This window comes from Perca fluviatilis, chromosome 21 (assembly GCF_010015445.1).
Source record: "Perca fluviatilis chromosome 21, GENO_Pfluv_1.0, whole genome shotgun sequence".
Taxonomy (NCBI): Eukaryota; Metazoa; Chordata; class Actinopteri; order Perciformes; family Percidae; genus Perca; species Perca fluviatilis.
In genome coordinates, this window is record NC_053132.1 from 32,305,075 (window position 1) to 32,330,968 (window position 25,894).

A 25,894-nucleotide genomic window follows, 5' to 3' on the forward strand; every position below is an offset into this window, starting at 1 on the left:
GACGCTTTGTGTGTGTGTGTGTGTGTGTGTGTGTGTGTGTTTGTGTGTGTGCGTGTGCGCATAGAGAGAGAGAGAGAGAGAGACAGAGAGAAAACATTTTAGTGTTGTCTTTTTAATCACCGATTCTGCATGTTGACATCACCACAGTTTAATGACGGAAGCATTGTCTTGTCTCGTCTTATCGTTAACGAAAAGAACACTTCAGCAGAGGTGTTATTCCATACAGGTTTATTGGCTTGAAGGTTGATGTATGGATTTGATTCGGGGGGGGATTTTGCCGACGAATACAGTGTTAGTAAGTTAGCAGTACACTTAAAGGAACACGCCGACTTATTGGGAATTTAGCTTATTCTCCGTAACCCCAGAGTAAGACAAGTCCATACATACCCTTCTCATCTCCGTGCATACTGTAACGCTGTCTGACGGCTCCAGCATTAGCTTAGCCTAGCACAGATCCTGCAGGTGACTGGTTCCAGTAATCCTACTACTCCCAATTGTGACAAAAGTGACAAGATAACGCTAACATGTTCCTTATTTACATGTTGTGATTTAGAGTCGAGCGTGTACAAAAAACAACCTAACATGAGACACAGCCATCTTCTATCCGTAAACAAACCGGGAACTATATTCTCAGACAGGCTTGCTGCGAGCATATCACTCCGCCCAAGTACTATATTCTTCCTCCTGAGAATATAGTTCCCGGTTTGTTTACTGTTAGAAGATGGCTGTGTCTCATGTTACGTTGTTTTTTGTACACGCTGTGACTCTACAAATCACAACATGTAAATAGGAACATGTTGGCGTTATTTTGTCACTTATTCGGAGCAGTAGGATTACTGGAACCATTCACCTGCCTGTTCTGTGCTGGCCTGATGCCGCTGGAGCCGTCAGACAGCGTTACAGCATGCACGGAGATGAGAAGGGTATGTATCGACTTGCCTAACTCTGGGGGTTACGGTGAATAAGCTAAATTCCCAATAAGTCGGCGTGTTCCTTTAATTAAACAGACCCAGGGTGAGTCTGATGAAAACGGCTGTATTTGCTCGGTCAACTCCATAATAGTTTCGCTGTGGAGGAATAATCTCTGAGATTACGTTATGTTCTGTCTCTGTTAAGAAGGGGTGAATGTACAGCTCTCAGCAACTTAATACCATATAGTGTCTGGCTTTTGTTTGATATTTAGTGTCTGCAAATTACTTTTTATTGAGTTTCCTCTTAGCAAAATAATAGACACAGAAAAGCCAGCCTAACCGGCAATTTCCACTGGATGCGGAACGTCTGCGGAACATCTCCGGAACGTCGACGGAGTCATTAGGTTTCCATTAAAGTCAATCTGTGTATTTCCACAGACTGCGGAACGTCTGCGTCCCGACTCCGTCCCAGTTCCGTCAGTCCGCAGCCCTCCGCAGCAGATACGCAGAGCTTCTATTTTTGACGGACGACGGAGAGCTCCGCAGCAATTCAGCACACGGCAGATAGTGTGGGACAGGAAGTCGAGCACAGAAACAAAATAAATATCCGGTTAATTTTCAAAATAAAATACACCGTGCTCACGGCGGATCATATTTCCCTGAACTACACCTTGAAAACACAGCTCAGAGTCGTTTCCCCTCTACTCCTCTGGATGGAAACAAACTGTTGTTGGTTTTGTGGTTCTATTCTACCTGAATTCGCGAACTTGTGGGTCCTCGTGACTACAGCTGTCAGTTACGGCCGCAGCCGTTCCGCAACAAATCCGGACCCGGTGGGTATTGACGGACGGCGGAGCACGCAGCAGACACGCAGCAGAGCCGGTCCGCAGCTGGTACGCATCCAGTGGAAATCCCCGGTTACGTAGCGCCTTTTTGAAAGACAAATGCACATACACACACACACACACACACACAAACCCACATACAGAGGCGTCTCGCTTTATTAGATAGATGCAGTTCAGCTTCCAACTCTGACAGTTTTATACGGAGCCCCGGAGGTGACATGGAGGGGAAAAAAAATACTGGTGGCAAACACTAACTCGAGATCTCGACTTTGAAACTCGAGATCTCGAGTTTGCGACGGAGAAAAAAATAAATTATGAAAAAAAAAATAAATAACGAAGGAGAAAAAAATAAAATAAACACGTACTGGGGACAAACACTAACTCGGGATCTCGACTTTCAAAGTCGAGATCTCGACTTTCAAAGTGAACAAAGTGATCCAGTCCAGAAGTCAGCGGGAGGCGGAGATTTCCGGCCGGGGGCAGCGTGTCCTCCCCCGGGGAGGAACACAACTTTGCCTAGCTGCTGCGGCGGTCCCCTGGTCATGTTTCGTCCCAGCAGTAGCCTATGGCCTGGGGCTCCAGCTGCGTGGTGTCGGTTTTGGCTCCCAGGAAGCAGGCAGTGAGCTCCAGATCCTGCATCCGCAAACGGACTCTGCTGCCCCGCACCGCAATAGATCCTCTCCGTCCGCCTGCCACCGGCAAAGGCAATGGAACTTTCCGCAGAGAATCGACGTACAGGTCGTCCTGGACCACGTGGAAGATCCTTCCGATCACCAGTGTCTTTGTCCGGTCCGATCTGGATCAGCAGGGACCGGGCAGGAACACAGCTGCCCCCCGGGGCAGCAGAGTCCGTTTGCGGCTGCAGGATCTGGAGCTCACTGCCTGCTTCCTGGGAGCCAAAACCGACACCAAGAAGCTAGAGCCCCAGGCCGTACTGCAAACTCGAGATCTCGAGTTAGTGTTTGTCCCCAGTACGTTTATTTTATTTTTTTCTCCTTCGTTTTTTTTTTTTTTTTTTCATAATTTTTTTTTTTCTCCGTCGCAAACTCGAGATCTCGAGTTTCAAAGTCGAGATCTCGAGTTTCAAAGTCGAGATCTCGAGTTTCAAAGTCGAGATCTCGAGTTTCAAAGTCGAGATCTCGAGTTAGTGTTTGCCACCAGTATCCACATCTTTTTTGCATTAGTGGTGTTATTTAACACTTCAATTAAATGTATACAAATTTTAAACCATTCCCACTTTTTCAATTCTCACTACTTCACCTTCTTCTCACACATTTAAGATATTAATCCAGTTTAGCTTTAGCAATTTAGCTGTTTAGCAGTCACAGGCATTGTCTGCAAGAAATGCATTTTCTAGTTTTTATATGATTCTCAATTTCAGTTTGCTTTAATGCTATTATTGCTTTTGTGTAACATTTCCGGACTTACTATCCCAGGTTTGTTTGTGTTTACATTATTACATTCTTACATCAAGCACTGGTTTAAAGCAAAAACACAACGACAGTTTAGTTTCAGTTAGATTTATTAAGGTGAGGTAGTGATGTTACGTTCTGTGCCGAGGCTTCGAAGCATGTGACAAGAAATCCCGGAAGTTTTCCGTGAAGCGTGCATCAAGGCTTGTAATGTTGAAGACAAATGACATCCGAAGCCTCGCTGACCGGGCATACCACGTGACTGGTTTATGAAGTGGTTCAAATCTACACGGTTTTATTATACATCTATGATCTAAACGCACACATTCACAGCCCTCAACTCAGTTGAACCATTGCCACGTACCCGTTTTAGAATAGCCTACTAAAATTGCCCCTCCTGCTATTATATTATGAGGATTAAGGATTGATTTACACACATTTGATAGCCACATTCCTCTCAAGGAAATCTGTTAATTATACAGATGGTGTATGTTAATTATATTATACCACCAGAAAATACACACTATATTGATATAAATGGAGATTTTTTCTTCGTTATTTGTAAGTCTTTACTGGCGCAATAATTACTCAAAAAACGTCTCTGTTTGACCAACTTGTGCCATCACTAGGTGTAGGTTTGAACAGTTAATTGTTTGTTTCTACATACTCACCCTTTCTTTGTTCCTCTGTCTGGTCACCATGCAGGAATGTTTGGGGAGGACCCACTGAGCATTTCTATTGTATTTCTAGCATTTATAATGTCATCACTAATATCAAGGTTCAGAACCAAGGGATGAGGGGGTGTCTAGTGTTTTGTCATTTGTTTGGTTTATGCATTTGAGTGGTAATTGGGTGGAGTTGTATACCTCAAAAAATGTGTTCTTTATTTGTGTAGTATAAGTAGTATACAAACTGTCTAGCTTTGTCAAGAATGTGGTAATGTTCAAAATGTTTTGGAGAATCACCCCAGGATGATAGTGGTGCGGTCTAGGGCTGATTAAGAGCCCTATAAAAGCAGTGGCATGTTTGCTGCTCATAAACAGCAGCCGTGCTGCCATAAACATGTGGGTTGTTCAATTTGGTTGAGTAGTTTTGTTTTTTTGTAGTTGAAGTGTTTCTTCTGAAAGTTTCAAGTTTCTTTGTATTTTTTAAAAAATATTTAAATTTGTGTTGGGCAGAATGTATAAAAAATGTATAAAAAAATCTTCATTGCTTGGAATAAGAAGTCTGCCGCCCTATCATTTTTGACACTCCACAGATTGTCTTTTGCTTTTGCTCCTGCAATTTTTCTTTTGGTAACTTAGGTAGAATAAGAAATGAGTATCGGCTTACTGTTTGTAAACACATTGCATCCCAGTCTCCTCGACTTGCGTCCCTTCCTAGCGTCTTAGTCAAGGAAATCATCGGAGGAGAGAGACAACAAGCAAATGTGTTTCAGTGGGACGAGACGTCCTTTCGTCTGAAGTGTCACATGAACCCGTCAGCTGTTTGGGTGGAGTTAGCAACTCCTTCAGCTGCACAGCTTCCAGGAAGGCTGCTCTCGTGTATCCTCAGCTATAGCTTCTCGATGATCCCTCCTCGATGCTCGGTCCTCGGTGACGAAATAAGAGCTTTGAGACGGCCTTCCCCGAGGAGGGACAGAACAACTTCCAGTTCAGCCGAGGGCAGAGGAGTCGAGGATCTATCAAATAAGGGGGATGAGAATCAGCCAGTGTTCAAAGTTGGCTCCTCCTCCCCGACTCAATGGCCAGAGAGAGATAGAGAGAGAGAGCGCAGCAGTGGTCGAGTGAGCTAGTGAGTGAATGAAGAGAGAGAGGACCGAACAAAGCAGTAGTCAGAAGAATTATAGTCTATTTTCTCATTGTCTCGCAGTGGTTATGTTCTGAAGCACAAATAAACACACACCTCCACGGGAGGGTGCCACATTGCCTGATTATGAGTGATGAGTCATCCCATCCTGCTGGTTTTCTGTGTAAGTCAGTTAAACTTGTGCATTGGTATGAGATGTGAGAAGCATGGTTAGTGATGGTTACACACCCATGTGGGGCCCATAGGCTCTTTGTTGACGCCCAGAAGCGTCCCAACCACGGTCCCAACTCTCCACAATAAAATGAAAAGAGAAAATACAGGCAGAGGGCAGGGTCTCTGCAGATACAGACACCACACACACTTCTAGTGGGTCATAACGGATGATTGAGAGGAATTACTTTTGTATTAGTCTATACATTGTTTTGTTGAAGAAAGCATTGCATATTATATCTTTAAAAGAATATTTTTGTAATTCATCACTGTAGCATGTGTGAAACCGCTTCAACTGCATTAACCCTATTAACCGCATTAACAAGGGAGTTACTGAGGAAAGAAATGTTTATTAATAGTAATGGTAGTAATCATGTGATAATAATGTACCAATAATGTAATAAATAGTATTGTTTGTTTGAAGCACATTGGAAGCATAATAGAAATAAAAACCAGGAAGTACAAAAACAAAATCAATCAAACCCAGTATATATATGGATTAAGTGAAGCCACAGCCACACATGAAAAGTTGCTTTGCTGTTCTCATAGTCAGGAAAACAAAGAGAGAGAAAGGGAGGAACTGAGTTTGTACATACTGTAAGGAATACAAAAGCACATTGAAGCCTCAAACAGACGGGAAACAGACAAATACAAACAGAATGGAAGGAAATTAATTGTTTTTCTATTTTACTCACTGGTTACCATTGAAACCATTGTGCTTAGGGGATCTACATAGGACAGGGAGGCTGTTTGGGGAATGACACTGATGTATAAAGGCAACTGTATACTTATAGCAAAGTCAAAATGTCTGAAATAGAAACACAACAGGACACAATTACACATAAAAAACTGTGGTTAATTCATGACAGATTTGTATTGTACAATCATTTACACTCCACAACAAGATTTAAGAGTGAACTGTGACCTAAAAACAGAGACTTTTCTCACTAGAGAGCCGACTTCCATAAAAAACACAACTGTGTTTATGTTTTCCTTGCAAGTAATCTCTTGCGGTCCTGCAAATGTTGACTGTTCCACCTCTTGGTAGATAGTAGTAAGGCAGAAGTAGTGTAATTTTGTTATCCTGCTTTAGAGACAGTGGGGAGAAGGTCAGGGTGAAAGTCTTGTTTCCATTCAACAGCCGGAGTTAATGTTTGTTAACCATATTTTCCTAACCTTAACAACCTAGTTTCAGTTGCCTAAACGTAGCAGAACAAGAAAGGTAGCAGAACAGAAAAGACTCATATGAGGGCTTTTTTGAGTATTCATATACTGTATATATGGTTTTTGGAAATATAGGTGAATAAAGTTGGGAATAGAGTACTGTGGTGAGGAAGTGACACAGGATACTGAGGGATTATGTAGACTAAGGGCCAGGTCACAGTAACATTTACATTGTCACAACAATATTTCACATCCAGTTAAACTTATTTAAATAGAATTGTTATATCTGCTACTTCCCACAAGGTATTTTGTCAAGTCCAACATAGGCGAACAGGTGTCATTTGTTTCTTAACACTCATTTCTACTTTCCTCAGTGGTTGATTGCATGGGTTAAATTATATACAGTTATATAGTTTAAAATATTTGTCAGCTTTTATGCTCACTGTTTGTTGAGCCTGAATATAAATAAGATACATCTTTTCAGCCCAAGATGTACAATTCTGAAGATGTGGACTCAAAAGTGAAACATAATTTAGCATAACTAAAACAGTTAAATGATAACCCAATGTACCATAACAACAGAAACTTCACTTCACATAGGATTTTATACAATTTTGTGATGTAATGGTTGTTAGATAATGTTGGCCTGTCAGAACAAAATTGTAATTGTTAGCAAAGAGGTGCTGCTATGATGCTTCAAACCAACTGCAGATTAATGCCCAATTAGTGCTATTGTGGAAATAATGTATATGTAGTTTGAGCAAACCTGTCAAAATGTGACACTGCAGAAAGTATACTGTGGCCTTCATGGTAGAGGTCAGCGGGTTACAAGGGGAGGTAGGTGTGGTTTTGGCTAATGGATTGTAGTTGGGTAGCTGGACTACTACACTAAGGGGCAGGGGGGGGGGGTGTCAAAGAATAATAGCTGCTTTAGGGCTTGGATCTGAGGTATACACAATAATCACAGGAATAGGGAAGTTGGGAAAGACCCACATGGATTTTGGTAGAAAGCCCAAGTACTTTTCTTATAGTATGTGTAATGTTGTGCAGGATGAAAGGGTTTTGCTATGGTATGGGTACCTAAAGGCAAGGTTTCCTGGAGGGAACAGAGATGGAAGGACTAAGTGATCAAGGACATGCCTGCTTGAACAGAAGGGTTTTCTTAGGATGACAGTAATCAGCCGTAGAGAATACCAGAGCTAGAATGAAAGCTGCTTCACACCTTTTCTTTTTTAATCTCTCCAACCAGTACTGGATGGACAGCATTTACAGTACATGTAAACAGGACAAAAGTCTTTACCAACAACGGAAAGAACAGAAAACATCAGAATCAGAAGAACATGCAGAGATCAGATGATACCTGGATCTCTGCTAAGTTTGACATCGTTAGTTGTTTTTCATTAGGTCTTTTTGTATGTTTTACATTAAAGTCCCAGTCTTTCTTCTGTCTTCTGCAATCCTTCTCAGTCCCACTGCAGGTGTGTTATCCCAGTTAAACAGCCTTGCAGTGGATTTCTGTGGGATGGTGGCGGACGGGCATTAAAAAGTCACACACCCACACACAATCATTTAGTAGCTTTGAGACATCCATTTAGAGAACAGTCATGTAGGCCTACTGTTTGAGCCCATCATCCTGTCCACTGTGCCACATGCACTTTGAATGACCGAGAGAGAAATAAATGCAGCAACATGGGAGGTATCACTGGATCTTTCACACAGAAGCAGTCTTTGCTCATTTGGGAAGCTGAACTGGATGAGGACGAAAAAGAGGAGGAAGATTGAACATTCTCCCTGTGAATTAGATGTTTTTAAATTCAAGCCTTGCAGAATGTCACTTCACTTTCACACTGCACTCTACACGAGGTGGACAAACTAATGGAAATATTAACTAAAAAAGATTCTTTAACATCAGAATAACTTAATCACAACTGTCAACGGCACAATTCAGTAAGTAATTTGTCAGATTTAAAAGACATCAGAGCATTTTGTCAAAAAAGGATGAATTACATTTTTTTATTGATATGTAATTTTAAATAACGCATAGTACACCTAAAAATGTTTGATTGGTTAAAAAAAAGAGCTGTCATAAAAGGCAGCTGTTTTTACAGCCATGTTCAGCAGCAGCTTGTGCTGCTTTCATTTAGCTACACTGAGCTACATTCATGTATACATGTTTTTTGGCTGGATCACTTCTTTTCCTGACCAATAAAACCCTGAGATGAGTACATTGTTTTCTGTTTGACATCTAAGAAATCAATAATTTCATTAATCATTAAACTGATTGGGGTCAGAACAACTCATGTGATGTCTTACATGGCTCTTGCAACTGTTCCTGGTCCATGTGAAGTACACACTAAGGGCTGATAGAATTTGATACATATTCATTAAAGTCATTAATTATTTGTTAAAGATTATTTTGTGGGCATTTTAGGCCTTTATTTAAAGGACAGCTGAAGACATGAGGGGAGAGAGAGGGGGAATGACATGCAGCAAAGGGCCGCAGGTTGGAGTCGAACCCGCAGTGTTGAGGAGTAAACCTCTTTATAAGGGTACGCACTCTACCAGGTGAGCTACCCAGGTACCCTAAAGTGAATTATAACAAAACGTATGTTTTTCCTATTATTTCATGTTCATTCTTAAAGTATTCTTAATAATAATAATAGTAGTAGTTTGAATCCCCTTCTGAATCAAAATAAATGTGTAAACACACTTCTAAAGTGTTAAGACATGTTGGTTAAGATGATCTTAACCCAGTAAGCTGCAGTGAAGCTTACCAACAGACAGATAAAGTTAAACAACTTTTCTTCAGTATATGATGTCAATATTATGATTTACTACTGGAAGTTTCTTTTAATTTGTCCACCCCATGTACCTCAGAGGAGACTGTACCCACTCCCTTCCATACCACCCTATTTTTCCTCCTCCTTTTCCTCCTCCCCCCACATAGCACTCGCCCCCAGCACCTTTATAATGTTGAGATTCAGGGGAGAAAGACAAAGGGAGAGAGAACAGACAAGCAGAAAAAAACTGGGAGAAAAATCTATATTTAAAAAAAATCTTTTTTTCTTTTCCTCCTCCCTCTGTCTTTCTCTCTCACACAGGACGGGGCACTCCCTGTATCCTTGTTCTTATGAAATTTGAAAAGCCTGTCTGATAAAAATTCTAACTGATCCTGTAATGATCACACATTTCTGTCTCTCCCACTGGCTGCAATGTATTAGTGTTCCTTTTAAATGCTTCCCTCATCATTTTTTCCCCTCACTCTTTTTTTCTTTTTTTTGGCCAGGGCGATATAGTCTATCTGGGTCTGCAGAAGAAGTCCAGCATATTATCAGAAACATTTTGTTATATAATTTACATGTGTATATAATTTACAGAGTACTGTATGCTTTTTTAAGCAACATCTACCTACAAGGTTTGAGAATTTTTGAAGATACATTCAGTAGGTGAACTGAAAGGGAAATAAAACCAAATGAACATCACAGGTAGAAACCTCATCATACATCGACAGTGCATTGAATCCTGCATGAAATTTGACAATCAAAGGCAAACTTATTTCCAAGAGTTGCAGATAACAAAGAGATATATCTATATTCATATATAAATGTTTTTTACCCCTTACTGGTAACACAATAAATACAACATTAGTAAATGGCTACAACTGACTCTCCGACCATGCCTGACAGCATGATATTAATACAACGTTTAAATATAGAAGGATGTTACTAAAGTAGAGATCCATATAAATAGAAAGGTTTAAAGAGACTCTTAGTAAAACTTTGTTTGTTCGTGACACTTTTTTTGACTTCATATAGGGCTTTTTTCCCCCTCTCTCATCCCACCATCCCTCACGGCGGTGGAAGTCTGTGTTTAAGGATGAATGGGCGACTTTCCTATGAGGCTTTAATGTAGACAGCTCCCATATTTCTTATTTTTACCCTCCCTCAGACTGCTTGTTCAACCCACCCACCCGTATCCTTCCCTAACCTACCTAACACAATGTACAAAAGCAGTTTACTACACAGCACAGCCAACTCAAACCACAACACCACATCTACATGTTTGGTAGTGATGTAAGGGACAGTCAGACCTCCAGCAGACATGACATACTACTGAGACAAATTTTAGCCCTCACTGTGGACTTCAGCTTGTGTGTCATCAAATGATCACTGCATGTATATCCTTTCTCATAACAATTTGCACAGACCATTGTAGGGATACTTATTCATCATTCTTATTTTTTGGAATCTTCAAAATGCAGATTGCTTGACAAAACTAGCCAAACAACTACACTACTGAAGTCCATTAGTGGAAGACAGGCTCAAAAAGCATTTTATTATCTGAAGGCGAGTCCATATTCCCTTAACAATTACATAGTGACATGTCTGCTGGATCACCTACCCCCCCACCCCCCACCCCTAAACAACCAAACACACACACACACACACACACCAAGAGTGAGGGGGGTGGGGTGTGGTGGGAGATACTCAGAAGACAGGGAGAAAGCTAGCATCTTCTCAACTCCCTCTTCTAAATTGCAAAGACACAATATATATTTTTTTTTTAACAAACTTATTATATTACACACATATAATATATAATATGTATATACGTATATTAGTGTTTGCTCTTTTTGGAAATCATAAACTTAAAAAAATGTTTACAAAAATAAAATGTTATATGGTGACTTCTCAAATTGGTCTCTTCCACTTAGCAAGGCTTGTTTTTCAGGGGTCAGAGCCCGGAGGCTCCCCTTTGCCAGAACTACAGGCTTAATGGTTCAGTCCCTGGCCTCAGAGCAGGCCCACATACATCCCTCGACCTCCTTTCAGATCCCTGTAATTCTTGATAGAAGGGCTCCTTTACAAATCGGCTCTTGTTTTTTGTTAATCTTTTTTAAGTGTCCTTCGGTGTCCATGTTGTTCTTCTCTTTTTTTGATGTCCATCTGTACTCATCCCTCAAGTATTTCTTTTATTTACTAAAAAAAAAAGAGAACAAGCAAGTCAGTGTAAATAATACATGTATCTACATTGTGGGGAGGTAAATTTGGTTTTATACAGTGTAAAATAATATGAGAAATACTAAACAATAATAATACAACGAAAAAAGCAGTGGAAGAGTTACTGTATACATTGTCTAATATAATGACCTCAAAACAGCTGCACCATCATTATCAATCAGATTTGGTATTCACTGAACAATAGTAATCAATCACTGAACAATAAAGATGGATTTATGTTGGAGGAATCAGATTTTCTTGTAAAAACAACATCATAAGATTACACTGTACATACAGTATTAAAAACAATTTCAATATCAGCAGTGTATACAGCTTTGATCAGAACAAAGTAATGTTTTACCACCTTCAACAGTGAGCAGCAGGGTTTGACAAAGGAGTTTAGGCTGAGTTGTTTATCGATTTGTTAAGAATGAGCTTTTGTTCAATACTATCTTCTGTGATAATGTAATGCAGTGCAATTATGTATTTATTTTAATACAGATCAACAATTAACAGGATGTCAAGGCTCTTACCTTGGAACATTTTAACCAAATTCCATATGTAATGTATCCAAGGATATAGTTTACTTTATATTACCTGTCTTCCCATGCAACCCTGTTACCGATACATTACATTTATATCTAGGTAACTCAAAGCCGTTGGATAAGGTTAGGGAAAGATCGTTGAAAAAAATCAATGTTGCCCCAGGACATGTTAACTTTTTCAGTGGGTGCATCTCAATTCCCTTAAATGCATCCAGCTGTTCTTCGTCTGTCTTTTCCTTGAATGTTAGTCCCTCCCACTGAAGACACATGGAGAGATGCAGGAAAAGATGTGAGGAGAGAGAAATCAAGAAAACACATTTCTAGAGAGATGAGATATCCTGTCAGCCATCAGTTTCAACAAATTCTCAATCCCAGCGAGTCAAAAAACGATGCTTGGTCAGGTGCCTTTGGCATACTGACGCAAAACGTCTCCTTTAGCATCTTAGTCAGATGCATGGGGCTTTCAACTAATTCCAATGTAATCCCATCCGCAGCGATATTTGATGCTCTGGGTAGCCCTTTGGCATAATATTTCATCGCGCTTGGTCGGGACTCTCTAGGTTAGAAATGTAATGTATTTATTTATGTTTAAGTGACAAGCGAGACAAGAACAGGACACAAACCCCGGTCTCCTGGGTGAAAGTCCTGTGTTGTTTTGACCCATCCACCACCCCAACCTGCCTGCTTACGCGGATTTGTGGTTTTTCATACTATTGTCGCTCTTAATACTACGTCATCTCACAGCGCCACAGTCTTATCATCTTACTGTATATAGGTGTGTCCCATACAGACGGTAAAGGGTGCTTTTTTGGTCTTCACTGCTTAGACAGTGAATGCACCTGAACCATTTCTACCAGCAGCAACAAGTTTTTCAAATGTAATACTGATCTGCATTTATTGATATTCTGTTTATAAATTAATAATTTTATACTATCATTAGAATGTCTTGTGGTGTATAGAAATGATTTAGTAGAGACAATGTTTTTTAAGGAAAGAAATACGGACAGAGACTAATCCATCTTCTCATTTAAACTTGAGCACAATATATTTATATGGAAGAACAAATTTTCAAAACTTTAAAGTACTATTCGAGCGAACAAAGCAGGATTTCAAAACATGGTCAACACTACCAATTTCATTAACAGGCTGCATTAACCTAAACCGAAACCTAAATTCTTGTAGTTTCTGCAAATGTGCTTGTTCAGCATGTGATTAAACACAACCTACACTACATCAGTTCAAACATGGTTCAAAACTGTTTTTTGGGTCCTTGTCTATAATAAGTCATATTTGAATAACTAAGACGTGCTTTATGCCACACTATGTAAAACACCAAAACAAGCAAATTTTTACCAAGGAAGCTAGTGACCTTAGTATGGAGATGATATTGCCTTATGGTTACATAATGACTGTTGAAACAAATTCCAGAAGTATAATGTAATTCGAAGAGTATCACATAATAACCAATAATAATCAAATGCTGAAATTACTATTCAAATGTTTATTTTTTATAAATGTGTTGGCCAGAGTTAGCAACATCTCGCCCTTCTCACGCCTACCAGCATGTAAAAACAAAATGCTTTTGTCACATCAATTCAATAAAGTTCACTGGAGTGAGTAACACAACATTCAAGATTCCTTTATTTGTCATTTTTATGCACTAGCACCACATAAAATGAAATTGTGTTTCACACATCAACTAGTTAATAAAGAAGTCAACACAAGGCATTGTCATATCTTAGGGCACGGAGCTAACTTTACAGTAGAAAGATTGAGTAACGTTAGCAGTACTGTTTGAAGATGAATTTAAAATTGACATCCACAAAGTCAAAATGCTTCTGTTGTCATTAAATAGCTCATTCTTTTTCCTAACTGCGTCCTAACGTTAACATTATAGGACCTCAGCTGGGAACTTCATGTTAGTCCAGCTGTCAGAATCTGCATCGACTTCATATGTTAACATCAGTATTCTCATTAATGGGACGTGTGCAAGAAACAGGTTGCTTATAAACCACAAAAATAGTAGTGATGCTAGTAGTAGTAATAGTAGCATCATGTGGTTTGATTATCAATGCTGTTAGCATCGTGGCTAACACTATCTTACTCCATTTATGACATAATGTTTTGGCTGTGCTTTATAACATGATGTCATTGTGCTAACCGAGCACCGTTAGCCTTTACAACAGAGCCTACACTTGATAGATAATGGTTTGTAACAGGGTTCTCTGTTGATTTGTGTATGTCGCTGAGTGCTCTTGGTGGAAAATGAATGTAAACAAAGTCCGAAATGTAATGCGTCATGAAGTAAGTCCCCTTCGGTGTAGGCCTATCGTTGTGATTTTCAGTTGTAGCTCAAAAGCAAGTTCATTTTTCACAAAAAACTCAAGATCGCGTTGTGTTAATCTTGACGCTATAACTAATTGTTAGCTGATGCTGGCTGGCACCGCCGTGTACGTGTATTTACCATAGTTACGCATCTGGTCTGAGGCATGTGATTGGCGAGAAGCCTGGCCTCAATCTGATTGGCTGAAAATGTTTACTTTTTCTCTTAGGGATGCCAGGAAAATCTGGCCTCCTTTGAGCATTTGTAGCATTTAACTAACTACAAGACAGAGCAAAGACAGGACTGCACCATGCACACAGTGGCAAAGGGGCACTGTTTCGCTCCACAAGCTAAAGAAGAAAATTATAATGGAATGTTTTGATAAGGGAAATCAGTAAAACACACAACTGTGGGAATCATAAATTTAAAGTTTTAAATTATATTTTATATTTTTATGGGGAGGCCAGGCTTCCTTTGGCCTTCTAGAGAAATTGCCACTGAACAACACCTGTATAGAGTTTGAGACCTCTTGGTAACCAGGGAGTTTTCGGTATGTGGTGTCACTGGTGTCCCCGAACGTTTCCAAAACCTCTCCAAGTGACCAAATTCTTCTAAATGCTTTTACTCACTTCTGTGACATAATAAAGCATGTATATGAATATAAAACATTGTACATTTATTCAAACCTTGTTGATCATCTTTTTTCTCATAAAACACATGCATGTGACTGCTGGCTCTGGGAGGAGGGACTTAGCTTTGTTACACATTCATTTAGACTGGCTCCCACTAGAGGTTCCTATCATGCTTTACACCATTGGAAAGGGAATTTGATTGGCTACAATTGTCATGATTGACATTATGATAGCCAATGACAGCTCATTTTAACATAGCTGCTCATGACACAGCTTATTGATGTTTCACAGTGGGAGAGCTTTCTGTATGTCATGGGCTGTCCCGGGGTGGAAACTACAGAAAAAAAAGGTGGGAATAGTTTTATTGTGTATGCAGAAACCTAATGAAAACAAACATACGCAGCAACACGGTGCAGGAAGAGGAGAAAAGATTCTTTCAGATGGAACAAATTCCACAAATGATACTAGCAGACAGCTATAGCAGATAGTTAACAATGGACTCTACAGGACGATATTTAGAACTTGGATTAATTTTTATGAAAAACCCTTTTGATTCTTTTGATCGGTGGACACTTACGGACTAGAGAAATATATACAGTATAAGCCAGGAATAGATACATAGCATAGCAACAACTTGAGCACTAAGATTATGAACTATGCTTCCGATTTCAATAAAATAAACTGAACGATTGAATTGCGGAGAATCTAACCGATCTAATATTGTGTAGCATGTCAATATTGAAAGAACATTTGAACTTTTGTGGTGACCCAGTGGATATGAACAAGGTTAAATGTGTTTATTGCTGAAAGACAAACCAGTCCAAAAGTAACAGCATCAGCCTTGAAAACACCATTTCAGTCAAACCTCTCGCTACAACTATTATTGTTGACCATTTTAGAGGCTTTTAAGACAATCCTGATTTTGCCACAGTGAGGAAACAAGCGGTAAAGTACATCAGACTCCAGAAACAGCGGGAAGAGAGAAGAGGAATGAAGGAGAGAGTGAGGCTGGCTGTGTCCTGGGAGGCACAGTCTTGAAAGAATCTCTTTAATTCTGGGAGATAAGTTGTTGAGGTGAAGGAAGGAGGTATGTGTAAGTGAGTGTGTTAGAGGAGAGTTTGGATCTTCCAAGGTGAGAACAAAAGAGGCCGACTTTAATTTTAGTATAACTTTGTAGTTGCTTGGCCCTGCCCCTCTGGAGAGAGACAGAGAGACAGTACCTGTGCAGCTGCACCGGCAAGTCGCCAATCACAGCCAATAACAGTGTCCTCTCGTATCAACTTAACAGGCCTGCTCCCTCCTTGGTGCATTTTTCTACCAGGGCCGCTGCAGAAATGGCGCCTCACAGGGAAAAAGAGGGAAGGTGAGATGGGGTAAAGAAAGCAGAGAGCAGCAAGGACTGAGCAGAGAGGTAGGTTTGGGACTGAGGTATCCTCTCGGATACCTCGGAGGATGCAGAGGAAAGCCTTTTCGACAGCTGCTCAGAAGTGACATACATACATTAATCCATTTGGGCAAATACCTCCCACATAAATTAATGGGTTGAGAAGCCTGTGAACCCCACCCTCTCCCTGTGTATGTGTGTGTAACATTTGAAACTACCTCATCTGCTCTAACTTTCAAAGAAAGAATGATGGAGAGAAAGGGCTTTAGAGGTGAGAGGCAGGCTCATCAGTCAGGTTTCAAAAGCCAGAGGCTGATCACCTTAAGTTACTTCGTTATGTGAGCGGCCATGAGGATCCTTGTAAAGATCAGACAAGCATGAACATGACAGGTGTATATTTAAAGACTTAGTATATTGTGATTTGAGGTTAAACAGTTAAAGGTATAGTGCATAGTTTCTGTCTCCCCCATGAGGAATTATAAGTAATGACAACAATGCTTTTGGTGCATCCATGTGACACAAGCTGATAGTCTTAATTAGCTTTGTATCAACTCATCTGGCAATGGCTTGAATGTAATGGACATTCATTATTATAAAAAAGTTAGGCACTAAAGCTTTAAATATGATATATATATATATATGTTTGTAGCAGAGACAATGAAACAAAAAAAGGTGCTGCATTGACTTATACTGGGCCAACAGAAAGATTCGTTTATGCCTATAGTACAAATATGCAGCCTATCTGATGAATATGTACTAGGCTGTATATATATATATACAACACATACACATGTGAGTATATCAGAGAAAATAAAAAAAGAAATATAGAATAAAACTTAACATAGTACATTTCAAAGATTTAGTAAAAACACAGAATAGACCACTTATCAAATAACATATACAATACACATTAGCAGATAATATACAAAAATCACACACAGCACATGTTTAAACTACATAGCATTTGATTAGTTGTTTTTTCATATAAAACGCTCTTTGAAAATCACTTGACATCTAAACCCATAACTTCGAAAGAAAAGGAGAGCACACATTTTTAAAAGCTATCATGTCTGCAGTGAAAAGACATGAAAAGCACTGCTGAGCATTGCTGATGCAGTTCTTCTCACATCTGCACCTCCACACCTCAACTCTACTTCTGCTCAGAACATTGCTGTGATGAGTTCTTCTGGCTTTATGAAAAATATGTAGCCTTTAAATTGGCTCCCCTGTGTCTCTTTTGATAGTAGAAGCCCGCTCTGTTCATAAGTCTTTTTGACTCGGGCTCTGTCACCCACGATCCCACAACAAAAACAGCAAAGTCAGGAACAAATCTCTGGTAGAAACCACACATGCCTAACACTCCTACATTTCCAATAAGCAGCACAAGCCAACTCCTCCCTCAAATCTTAAGCTCAAAGGGGAGTAGCCTATATGGAGACTGATCAACTGGGGTAGAACTGCCTGCTTCCACATCATGGACAGCTAAATCATGCACCCTGGGACATCCTGGAAAAGGGGGGAGAACTCAGCTTTCAAAATTTGTAACTCAGACGGCCCCTATTGGTACAGCTATTAGCTGAGAATCCAGTGGCCTTAAGGCTTCCACTGCTGCTTCTCCACTATCCTCTCCTAAGAACTGCCCAATAGCAAAGACCAAAGACAGCCCACTTACCTGGTCGTGCACACTCTTCTCGTCAGCAGCGGGTTGAGTAGGAGGTCTCCATTTCCTCATAAGCACATCATCTTTAAGGTAAACTCCCTCAGCTAGGTTTTTACATTTTAATCATAAGTACAAGCTGTCTCTATTAGATGGTTTAAATGGGCATCCTGTTTCTCTTCTGCAATCAATGTGTCTTGATTCAACACAGGCACCTCACTCACGCTACACCATTTGTTAAAGACCGTATCTGCCAAGGGCCCTCTGGTTTCATCATGGTTTGCTGTAGGGTTTGAAACAACTTTAGCTTGAGACTGAGTGACTACACAAGCTGGAAAAACTTCTGGATATTCCAGAGAGAGCTTAGCTATCTCCAACTCAAGCTCCTTCCTTTCATACTCCCTCTTTTTCTCTTGTTCTTGTCGTTCATGTTCCAGTGCTTTTTTTCTCTCCTGACGCTCATGTTCTCGCTCACGTTCTTTAGCTACATATTCTGAATTGCAGTTTATCTAAATAATCGTTATGAGTTCTGGCATCCTCTGAGACCTCTAACTCCAAATAATCAATTTCCATAATTTCTGTCTATTCAGCCTAACCAAACATACATGGGTTACTTCAGTTTCCAGAAACTCTCCTGGCTCAAAGACTGCAATGTTTTATTGTTAGCGCTTGAAAATACAAGAAAAAGGGGAATACCACAATGTATAGACTGGCTAAGTGAGCCAAATGTTACCCAACTAGCAACAACAATTGTTTTGCTGAAAAGCACAAGCAACCATCCAAGCAGGATGTTACACAATACTTTTTAATGCCCACAAGCTAATCAATGAAACCCAATCACATAACAGCCAAAGTCCAACAACAAAGCTAGCCAAACACACCTAAACAGTAGGCCGCACTCTAGGCCACAACACTACTTTGCCTAATTAACACCCAACACCACAGTCAAAACACATGCCACCAAAAACACCACAACGCCTGACTTAACTCAAACCTGAATAACACACACAAACATTTATATCCTGGACGTAAGCTCCCAATTGTTAAAAAGCTTACTGTACACTTTCCTACCTAAGAGGGGTTGTGCTGTGTTAAACTGACTCACCCCACTGCCGTGACGATTTGTGTCTGAAGATGGCTGCTTGCTTCGATTACCATGCCTCCTGGTCCACTGCCCCGTGTGCTCCTTGCAGGGCCCCGCCGAGCCCCACTTTTCCTGGTTGTTGTAGTTCAGGTTTAAAAGGTATATTTACAAAAGTTGTGTTGTGGGAAAACAATAATAGTCTTTCAGAGTCTTTGTCTTCAATAGTGTTCTCTGTGTAGAAAACATGTGGTTTGCAGCCATCAGCGTGCAGTGTTCTGCTTCCATGATTGTCCCCCCACCGGAAACAATCTCATTTCCACACCTGCCGCTTTGGCCTAGGCAAAATCAGTGTCACACAAACACACCCCCTCATGTCACGTCTCAGCACTTGCTCTATCAGCTAACTACTCAAAAGACCTCTCGTAACAATATAGTATATATCTAAAGTAGTATATATATATAGTAGTATATACAAATGTAGTATAAAGTAGTGGACCGAATTACTTCAAAAATTAAGCAGGGCTGTTTTCTGACTAGAAAGTTACACTGCGAAATTCATTCCTTGTGATGCATGGTGGTGCATGACGCTTGGTGATGTTGGTTTGTTGTGACTATGTGCAGTGCTAGCTAGCGCAATCAATAAACAGCCAATACATTACACTGTTCATACAAGGGTTGTATTTGTATTAACTGCTCTCTCAGGATGACCTTAGACCATGCTGCATCTCTTTTGTAGACAAGATTATTTTCTAACACATCAGGGTTTTATAAAAGTGGACGATAGCACACAACTAATATGATAGTTTTGCTCTTTTAAATAGAGGTGTGACTGGACATTCATAGGGAACATTTACACAAAGGCATGTAAACTGATGAGTGCTTCTCTACACAATTTTTAGTAAGGATCAAGCATTTGCTTAACACAGTCTCACTTCCAGCGCATCAAAACCAATGCTTGGTCAGTAGCCTTGGTCTCCTTTAGCGTGTCAGTCAGGTCTTTGGCATAATTTTTCAACACGCTTTGTCAGGACTACTTGGCGTCACTTTTTGACACTCTCGGTCAGGACCCCTTGGTGTCTTTATTTTAACGTGCAGGGTGCCGCAGTTGAGCTGCTCCTATGCCTGGTGCGCCCCTTACAGGCGCTTAAGTGTTCTTGTGCGTCAATATCTGATGCTGAGAGGCACTGACCAAGCATCAGTATTTGACAAGTTGGGATTGAAAACGGATTGATTTGAAATGTGAGTGTTGACACTGGCACAGCGACAAATGAGAGGTGGCGTTGATGTTGTTGTATAATTTGCTTGCTTCTTTACTGTAAGCCTACCAGTCTACTATATTGCTGCTACTTGTCTTCTTTGGATTCCTGGTAGTTCCCTTGTGTTGCTCACCTAATTATTGTCAGATTGCTTAAATTTGAAATTATGCTTTTGCGAAGACCTGTCAACCTATGCAGCAAAGAGTGTTAAGGTGACCATATAGGCAGAGGAGCCAATCCTCCCACCTTCCACATCTGAGCTACAAATTGTGCAGATTCGAAATGGAGATGAAAGTTGTATAAATAAAGTTGTATGTACATCAGCCATCCAAATGAAACGGCCCCAATGCATGTTCACCTACAGTATCTCACAAAAGTGAGTACACCCCTCACATTTTAGTAAATATTTAATTATATCTTTTAATGGGACAACACTGAAGAAATGACACTTTGCTACAATGTACAGTATAAAGTTTACAGCTTGTATAACAGTGTAAATGTGCAGTCGCCTCAAAATAACTCAACATACAGCCATTAATGTATATAAATAACTGGCCTTTAAAAATAAAAATCTGCCTGCCTCTATGCGAATTTAACATAGGGGTGTACTGACTTTTGTTGCCAGTGGTTTAGACATTAATGGCTGTATGTTGAGTTATTTGAGGGGACTGCACATTTACATTGTTATACAAGCTGTACACTTAATACTTTACATTGTAGTAAAGTGTCATTTCTTCTGTTGTCCCATTAAAAGATATAATGAAATATTTACTAAAATGTGAGGGGTGTACTCACTTTTGTGAGATACTGTATGTGCAGCCTGGAAAAGCATGTCTAGCCTTAACACAGCTGGCATATAATGTTTGTCAAATTCTGGGTCAAGTTCTAGTGATTAAGCCCTTGCATAGGTGAATTTTTGGTTATATTGTCCACCCCTTGTATGTCAGTGTCAAGAAAAAAAAAGAAAAAAACAAGTAGACAGAAAAATGTAAAATCGACCATTTTGCATTTGGATGGTGACACATGGTGCCATCTTACAAATGACTGCATTAACAGAGCCAATTAAACTGCATACGGAGCCATGTATTGCCAGACGTGGACTTTCATCACATCAATCGCCTAAAAACTAAGATTGTGTTAGTAGCTGCCTTAAACTTACAGCTGAAAACAAGGGAACAGTGTGCTCCTGTTCTGTGGAAAACAGGAGCTAATGATGCTACATGTACAATTAAAAAGGATGGAGAGATGTGTAAAATATGGAGGAATTTAAGATAATATTTGTACATTTGTACATTTTTAGTACAGTATTTATGGGAGGATAGAGGAAAAAGAGGAAGTTTTTGCACTTCAGTGACACTCAATCCACTATTTCTGTGTCACATTAATGGCAACTTTAAATACTTTTTTTTGGCTGGCTGCTTCATCCCTCAGCACAGGCTTTGTATTTTAGAGATGTCGTAAAATTATGAAACAGACTAACAATCTTTTAAACTTGTGCTCTCCATTTTCCCAACTGAAACAAGCTGAAACAAACTGAAGGGCAGCAAATCAAAAATAAATTGTCTTGCCCTAGAGCTTGGACATGTAGTGGTTATTTAGGAAACATTGCTATATACAGTAATAGGCCTATGGCTAAACAAAACACACCTCACACAGTAACGTGAACACAGAAACATGGAAATACATCAAATTTGATCCAAACAAAAACAGAGTTAAAGCCTTTTCTCATCATAGAAAATGTTGCCACTGTATAACCCTAACCATTGATATATTACTATACAAACGGAAGCACTTCTTTTTTCTCTTTTGATGTATATATTCTTATTCTATAGTAGGCTATGAGAACCTAATGTTAATATGACTTTAAATAATAGACAAACAAATACTATGCTATGAAATCTCTTTTTATGATACACAAATACTGGTAAAAGACTTTCAAAACCTTAAAACAAACATTCATTTTAAAATTGTAAAGTGCACGGAAGAGAAATTAATAAAAAAACACAAATATTTTTTTACATTGATGGTTATGAAGAGCAGTTGATATCCCATCACCACTGAAGGTACATTCTACTCTATAGAATACACAAGCAGGTTCTGTGTATAAGAGTGCACATCTGCACAAACCTTGAACTAGGTCAAGTATTAAGCAACCATTTTGACCAACATTTGAATTATTTCAATTATTCATGTTGTCACAGACCTTACAGGACAATATTGACATTTTATATTTTTCTGTCAACAAATCCATTGCTATTTAACCTGCTCCCAGGGCCTATGGCAAAATTGAACTGTTGGACCCCTAATAACCTTCCATTCCACTGACTTTAATTTAGGAATGTTTAACATACAAGTAGTAATGTCCAAATCAAGCTTTGTGAAGCATTTTATTTTATTTTCTGGGCCAAATAGATGGCACTCTCTGTTCAACAAAGGGTTGAAAGTCCACTGAGTTGCCATTCCTTTAGCATTTTTCTTTAAACCAAGAGCCCTAGTTGGGTCAACAAATACAACTAATGCTTAATGAAGCTTCATTTGGACATTACTAGTAGCAAGGACTGTAATGTGCAGTAGCCGGACTGAACAATGAGGGAAAACAAGTGGCAAAGTTGTACAAAGTGCAGGGACTTGTCTCAAGAGGCTGCACACATGTTAGATGCCACATTTTTCAAAAGATAGTTTGGAAAGACAGTAGCTCCCAAGACAGCGGCCGCCTGTATATGAGAACGCGACTGTCTTTATAATCTTATCTTTTTAATAAACTGTCCGTACACTTACAATGTTCTCAATGCTTCGGTTAACATTTAGGGACCCTAATTATGCTACCGTTGAAGTTTGGTGATATTTTAAGCCTTTTTAGTGGTATAAATAGCGATTTGTTTTTACTTTCCCTGTTCCCCGAATACTGGCGTTGTACACTAATCAGCGGTCCGCACCTGCTTCTTTCAAGCTACAAACACATTTGATTACCATCAAAACATGTCCCAGAGAACGATAGAGTGGGTACACATCTGTTATCAACCCCTAGGTTCGTTTTGCGCCGGAATTGTCCTTTAAAAACAGAGAAACAAGAGAACGAGAGAAAAGACAGCATTGGACCAGCTAGTGTGTGTGTGTGTGTGTGTGTGTGTGTGTGTGTGTGTGTGTGTGTGTGTGTGTGTGTGTGTGTGTATTTGTGTGTGTGAGTCTAGTCATTCTGGTATATCATCAAATGAGATCAGTGCTTATTGACTGAACTCTCTTATCTCTAATCTGTGGGGTAAATTGCCTCGGTTGCTGCTTCTCTTCACACTCCCCTTTCTTCCTGCGCTACTGACTCCCCTCTTTACGATCCCATCAGACACAGCAGGCACAGATGCTATTTACTGGTGGGAGAATCTGTGTGTGTGTGTGTGTGTGACTGGGTGAGAGGAAGAGAGATTGGTGGGTAACTGAATGCTTGGGTGTATTAAGGAGTGTTGCAGGGGGTATGAGATGATTAAATGCATAATTCCTCAAATAATTTTACTATAATAACGAATGAAATTAGTGATGGATTCTAAACATTTGATTTGTAGGCTAGAAGTTACCAGGTTGTTTAACCTGTATTGTACCACAGTATTGTACCTCTTTAAATAGGTTTTTATTTTACCAAAAATGTTATGACTGTTCAGGGGGTACTTGGCTGAAAAAATATTTGAAAGGGGGTACATTATTTGAAAAAGGTTTAAGAACCACTGGCTTAGCATATGTCTCCTAAGCATGTAAGTTTGTGCATGTTGAGGCCAGACCATTAATTTGCAAATATATCTGGCTGATATCAGTCTTAAATTAAACAACTTATAAGTTTTGTTATAGTGTCCAATAACACCCAAATTTCGTCCCAGTAAACTGGAATTTCATCTTGCTGTTTTACTGTGGACTTCTATGGTGTATCTTTATTAGTCACAAACAGCAAACCAACCTGATTGCCTTACTGACATGTATGCTTGCTGTAACAACACAGTACATTCCTGAAGTGTAGACAGATATTTATTTATTTACACTCTTCTGAATGGTGTACTGTATCTTAATGCTATAAAGTAAGCTGGAGGGACATTTTTGGTGAGTAATGGAAAAGAACTACAACAAAGATAACTTACACGTGAGTTACATGTTACATTGACAGCTAGCTAACTAATGATAACCTGATAAAGTAATGGTGTAGATGTTATTTTTAAAGCTGCACTGTGGAATCTGGCCACTAGTGGTGCTACAGAGCAATGTTTTGATAAGCAGGCTCCCATTTTATAGACATTTAAAGTTATATCACACCAACTCAGTTTTGTATTAGACAGCTCTGGGGCCTGTTTTACTAAATTTAAAACATGCAAGCTTGCAACATGAGATAATTTCCATTTTTCCATTTAGCAGAAAATGCTAAATATCTATTGAACTTTAGTTGGTCCAGAGCTGAGCTTTTTCAGTGTGTCAAGCCTGTAATTTATTTTTTATTCTTTTCAAATTGCCTTCTGGAGAATTTCCAAAACGGGGTTCTCAACCTTTTCTGGACTGTGATCTCGTTTTAATTCCTAAAATCCCTGTCATTAGACATTTGTCCTTGTGTCATGTGACTTTTAGCGGCAAATTCTATTTCCAAGATTATATTGAAAAAATGAAATGCATCCATCCAATTAAAAAACATATCTCTTCATCTGGCTTAGAAACTATACATCTTTTGCTACCAATCCTGTGTATCAACTGACCCCAAATCCAAGGTTGTAAAACTCTTACCTACCATTTACATAACAGTTATCCAGGGTTTTAATGTATGTGGAGGTTCGGTTGAGCAGACTTATCAAGCTGCCTCTCCACACTACTAACAACCTCATTAAAACACACTATACTTGGGTAGGGGATCACTTTGAGAGTCAATCTCCCAGCGGAGAATGAGAGGAAACTATTCCAGACTGCAGCTGATACAAAAGAGTTGTAACTACAACATCTTATCTGAGCATCTATCCACTTGCTTCACTGCTCTTTTTTGGTGCTTCTTTTTTATTGGTCTTGAATTAGAGCTTTGGGTGACAACTCATCCCACTGAAAACAAATTAAACTGAAGCGAGTGAGAGATCTTGTGTTTGCATTGAGGATCCTATATTTCTGTCTTTTACCTGACATCCAATAAGATGGTCGAAGGCCATTTTTGTAGGTGAAAATCACAAATTGTTTTCTATCTCTTGACATATGCCTGGGGACAGGGAGAAATTCATACTAAGCTACAAAAAGGTTTCCTCCCTGGGTTTTCATTGCAATCAATCTATACCAAAACACTACATTTTTTTTCCAGTAAAACTCCTGCAGTAGATTGTTCAGTGCTAACAATAAAAAAAACAAATCAAAGAAAAGTGTTATTTATATATATATATATATATATATATAAATAACTTAGATATGGATTTATAAGCCTGATAACTTACACAATAAGATTGGATTGAGGTTGCTGGTAGACAATATTTTATAAAATCTTTGCCTTTTGGACAGCCGACAATGAAGAGGCAGACAGGAAACAGCTGTTTTCAGGAAGGCGTCTTCATCATGTTAAAGGTGAATGACACAGAATGGCCAATATAGGGGTTTCAGTAGTGGCTTAATTTATCTGTTTAACGGTATAGTGAGCGATGTTAATCTAATACACTTTTTG

The 25,894-nt window shown here is 39.5% G+C and overlaps 1 protein-coding gene across 1 annotated transcript in view; it reads right to left on the reverse strand.

Annotated features, from left to right (window-relative positions):
* Window positions 1–7,249: 7,249 nt before the first annotated feature.
* LOC120550790 (RNA binding protein fox-1 homolog 3-like) overlaps window positions 7,250–25,894 on the reverse strand; it is a 1,027,376-nt gene continuing 1,008,731 nt past the window's right edge. Inside the window, exon 16 of the mRNA XM_039787629.1 lies at window positions 7,250–11,330. Coding sequence (XP_039643563.1) covers window positions 11,328–11,330 — 3 coding nt within the window. The 3' untranslated portion in view covers window positions 7,250–11,327. The remainder of the gene's footprint in view (window positions 11,331–25,894) is intronic.